The sequence below is a fragment of the Gossypium hirsutum genome, chromosome A12 (genome assembly GCF_007990345.1).
Source record: "Gossypium hirsutum isolate 1008001.06 chromosome A12, Gossypium_hirsutum_v2.1, whole genome shotgun sequence".
NCBI lineage: Eukaryota > Viridiplantae > Streptophyta > Magnoliopsida > Malvales > Malvaceae > Gossypium > Gossypium hirsutum.
In genome coordinates, this window is record NC_053435.1 from 106,011,013 (window position 1) to 106,015,539 (window position 4,527).

At 31.4% G+C, this 4,527-nt stretch overlaps 1 protein-coding gene across 1 annotated transcript; it reads right to left on the reverse strand.

The window, feature by feature from the left end:
- Positions 1-2,063: 2,063 nt before the first annotated feature.
- On the reverse strand, positions 2,064-3,743 carry LOC107929507 (NAC domain-containing protein 43). Its single transcript, XM_016860943.2, has 3 exons — positions 3,409-3,743; positions 3,042-3,319; positions 2,064-2,955 (listed from the first exon to the last, which is right to left on the reverse strand). Exons 1-3 carry the CDS (start codon positions 3,590-3,592, stop codon positions 2,251-2,253), a joined length of 1,167 nt encoding a protein of 388 aa, XP_016716432.2. The 5' UTR covers positions 3,593-3,743; the 3' UTR covers positions 2,064-2,250.
- Positions 3,744-4,527: the final 784 nt, after the last annotated feature.

Consider the following 4,527-nt stretch of genomic DNA (forward strand, 5'->3'; position numbering starts at 1 on the left):
TATTCATATATTGTCATTTTATTTTTATTACGCACGTGTATACATATATATTTTTTTCATATTTAATATTTTTCATTTCACTTTATTTTAATATTTTATTAATTTTATGTTTATTTCTTTTATATTCCAATGTTATTATTATTATTATTATTATTATTATTATTATTATTATTTTTATTAGTTTATGCTTTGTTATATACTTATATATTTATAATATGTATATATACGTACTTATACATACTTAAATATATTTTTCATATTTCATAATTCTTATATACTTACATATATTTATGCATATTTTACATCATATACATACTTATATATTCTTTATATTCTTAAAAATGCTTTTTGTATATTTCACATATTTTATAATTCACATACATATATTTTATATTATCACGATTTGTAAATATATATACACACATTTACATTTTTATTTTTATACTTACCGATTTTATATATATGTATATATTTATCTATGTTTTCATATTCTGTAATTTATATGCATTTCTTATTTTATGGCTTTAAATTATACATGCATATATATTTTTACATTATTGTATTTATCGTCATCATTGTTATTTGGTGTTTGTTTATTTATCCATTACACTTGTGCTTTTTCTAAAATGTTAGTTCTATTTATTTATTTGTATGCTTTGTTGATGTAATCGTCTCGTCATTTCATTTTGCCTATTGTATTGTTGTTATTCACTTTACTTTGCTCACCTTGTCGTATTCGTTATTGTTTTGTCAAGCATTAATACCAAGCATCAAAAGGAAAATTTTTCTAAATAAGGCAATATTTCGCATTTGGAAAATCGAGAAAACGTGCCCTAACGTGCTGGGTTTCGATTTCTCGTTCGACTAAATAGCCAAATATCCTCTTAAAGCTTCAAAGCATGGTTTCATTAAACTATAAGATGATCTTGGTTTCGATGGTTTAGAGTATCGTGTCCTAACGTGCTGGATATGATATTCCTTCGGAACAAGAGAATCTTATATTCCAATTCACGTTATCAGAATTTCTTTCAAGGATCGTATTTTTTTTAAAAAACTCTTCAAATTTCCAATTTTCGACACTAAGACACTAATTAATCAACTAGGTACCAATTTTGGGCGTATCGAGAGTGCTAATCCTTCCTCGTGCGTAACTGACTCCCGAACTCATTTTTCTGAATTTCGTAGACCAAAATCGTTGTTTTAATAAAATTAAATCATTTATTAAAAAAAATAACCACTTTTTGAGGTGACCCGATCACACCTCATCAAAAAGGATTGGTGGCGACTCCCGTTTTCATTCTTTTTTTAAATCCAAATCGACCCCGTTTTCATCAAAAAAATGGTGTCAACAATTGTGATTAACTCTCACTACTAATCTCATTTATATTTTAAAAAATTAGTTTAGGAGGGAGTGGCAACGACGTACCAAGTTAACCTTGTTGAAGGCATGTGACTAATTTGATATATTTATAGATATACACCTATATGTATGAATCCATGTTATAATGAACAAATGATGGTTTCCTTCTCAACATCGATCATCAAGTGCATCAGTTTTAATGAAATTAGTCGGTATTTTATACCATATCATTATCTCATATATAAACTTTAGCGTATGCTATTTAAGTGGTGATTAAAATTTTTATTAGGTACTCATTTGATACGGATTAAATCTTTAGTATTGTATTAAATAAAAAAAATATAAGATGATTAAAATTTATTTATTTGTATTAACAATTATACTTAAATTTAAAAATGTGAAAAATATAATGATTGAATATATTCTTGATAAGCTATAAGTACGCCGGGTGAGATAATATATGGTATCTTTCAAATCTAATAATCTTCCTTAAACCACCTGATACAATGTTTGACCAACATACTTCCCCAATGTGAATTATGTGATGCAACCAAGTGGATATAATTATTTGGATTTTTTCTTTGGCGTGTGAGACCCATGAAACACATGTGCCCCAACGCCATAAAGTCACCACTAACCTATTAATCAGTGTGTTATCAGGATAGTTAACGAATTAAGGGAAAAAAAAGCATATTTAATCTCTATTATTCCCTGTAATAATCCTTCATATATATGGTGAGATGATTGGTAATTTTATCCATAACATCTTTTTTTTTTCTGAGTGTAACAACGCTTTCCCATCTCAGAGTTCTTTACCCTTTTTTATGCAAATACATATACATATATACATTGGCCAGTACCCTTTTATATGATATTGACATTTAGTTTTATTATACCGATAGATGGCATAAAGGGTCTGTTGATGATGAGGGTGACGGTGACGACGACTTGGTCAAGCTCCATAGATCATTCTCGTCTCTGTATACGTTGGAGTTTTGATTTGATCTGAGCAAATTTAAGTGCGATAGTTGAACATCATCATCGTGACGAAGACTGAAAGCTGCATTAGGGTCATTAAAACACCATAGTTGCTTGCTAGTTTCTTGTTGACCATTTAGCTGGGATGCCGCAAGTCGGTCCAAGGTGACCCAATCATTAACGCCATTGTTGGACTCACAAACACCAGCAGTGCCTTGTTGGTTGATCGAAGATGGTTCAGTTTCAGTCAGCATATCGTCGATGGATTGGTAACAACAAGGCTTGATGAAGCTTCTATCTTGATCAAAGAGTGTTGGGCTTTCCAACCTGGGCAGCTGCATGAACCTTTCATGTTCCCCGTTGTTGGTGTTGGGGTTATCCACGTTGTTGTTGCTCAATGAACCATTCTCCATCTTACAACAAGTCCTTCCCATGTGAAGAAGAATTTGATCTAGAACCCCATCGTTGCATGAACCAAGCATCTTCCCCTTTGAATCCAGACAAGTGGAGGAAGAGCTTTTACGACTTTCTAGGGTTTTCTGATAATTCTTCTTTCTAAATACACGACAAACCACCCAACCTTCTTCAGGCACTGAATCTCCAATGCCATTTGATGCCTGAACCCATTCAATAATTTCATATAAGCAAAAACAGATTCAACACAGAGGAATATTACTCCAATATTACATACATGCATACTTACAGTAGCGTCATGGGTACTAGTACTGTTATGATCGAGCCTGTACTCATGCATAATCCAATCAGATTTTTGTCCATGTGGAGCTCTTCCTTTATAAAAAACCAATGTCTTTCTCAATCCAATCCTCTTTAAACCGCTATAAATAATCTTATCACGCCCAGTTGCTTTCCAGAACCCGGCAGCCGTTGCACGATTAGTTCGGGTCCCCGTAGGATACTTTTTGTCCTTGTGGCTGAAGAAGTACCAATCATTCTGTGGGGTGGATCCTATTTTGCACTTCTCTGCATAATTAACCCACAAAGAAAATGAAAAAAAAGGGTTTGTTTTGTTTTTATATGGTAATGGCAGTACTAATACAGTAATACTATACCTTGTATTTCCCATGGCTCAAGCTTGTTGAGATCAACTTCTCGAATAACATCAAGTTCTATCTTTTGAAAAGCCACTTTCTTTCTGAGATAATAGTGAAGAAGCTCCTCTTCTCTAGGATGAAATCTGAAACCAGGAGGGACCCGAAACTGCCCATTTATGGATAGATTCAGATCTTCTGACATTGTATATGATCTCTGCAATTTTCAGGAAAGAAAGGTGGGTATATATCCTTGCTGGTATATATATAATACAAAAAAGTCTTAGAAAAAATGAAATGAGCTAAGAGAAAGAGAACAAAGAAGAGTGATAACAAAGGCGAGAGAGAGAGAGAGAGGTGGGGGGTGTTTCGTAAAGGGTAATGCAGTCATGATAATTTATAATGGTGGTAGGGCAGGGCATAAATAGACCAAAAAATGCATGAAAAAGATAAAAGCATTGGTTTTCATGACCCAGTGTGTACTTAAACGTGGGGTCTATGCGGTAGCGAAGAGCCAACTACCTAAAACTAGGGCTAAATTATGCTATTTGTCCCTGTACTATACATTTGATGTTGATTTATTTCATTTCTTTTAATTTGGTTACTTCCAATTTTTTTCATTTTTAAAATTTTAAAATTTTAGTCTAAATTAACCAAATGCTAAATATTAAGTTCATTAAGCTTTATTATTCTTAAAATTTAATACGACAAAAATATTATTATATATATAATATCATGTTAGCTTATATTATTTTTTGTTAGCTTATATTATTTTTACATATTAGAGAACTTAAACTAAAGATATAATTTTACGTATGATACAAGATTAATAGGGTCAAGACTAAGGTATCAAAATTAAAAAAAGTACGTGAACTAAAATTGACCGAATTGGAAAGTATAGGGATTAAATTTTAAAATTTAAAAACTATAAAGACTAAAATTTATAATTTGAAATGTACAAATACTACAACTTAGACAAAGTAGAAGATCTAATCCCAAAATTTGACCTTAAAACTAGACACCCTTTTTAGGAGAAAACATAGAAAGAAAGAAAATAAAATGAGGCGAATAATGTAAAAGGGAAGTAGGTCCAGCTAGTAATGTAAACAGTAAAAAAAGAAAAAAAAAGGTGGGTCCATG

Excerpts from the sequence above, each read along its gene's own strand:
- LOC107929507 (XM_016860943.2), bottom strand. The coding sequence starts at position 3,592 with ATGTCAGAAGATCTGAATCTATCCATAAATGGGCAGTTTCGGGTCCCT. Across the intron at positions 3,320-3,408 it reads TGAGCCATGGGAAATACAAG|AGAAGTGCAAAATAGGATCC; the intron begins GTATAGTATTAC and ends TTAATTATGCAG. Across the intron at positions 2,956-3,041 it reads CTAGTACCCATGACGCTACT|GCATCAAATGGCATTGGAGA; the intron begins GTAAGTATGCAT and ends GAATGGGTTCAG.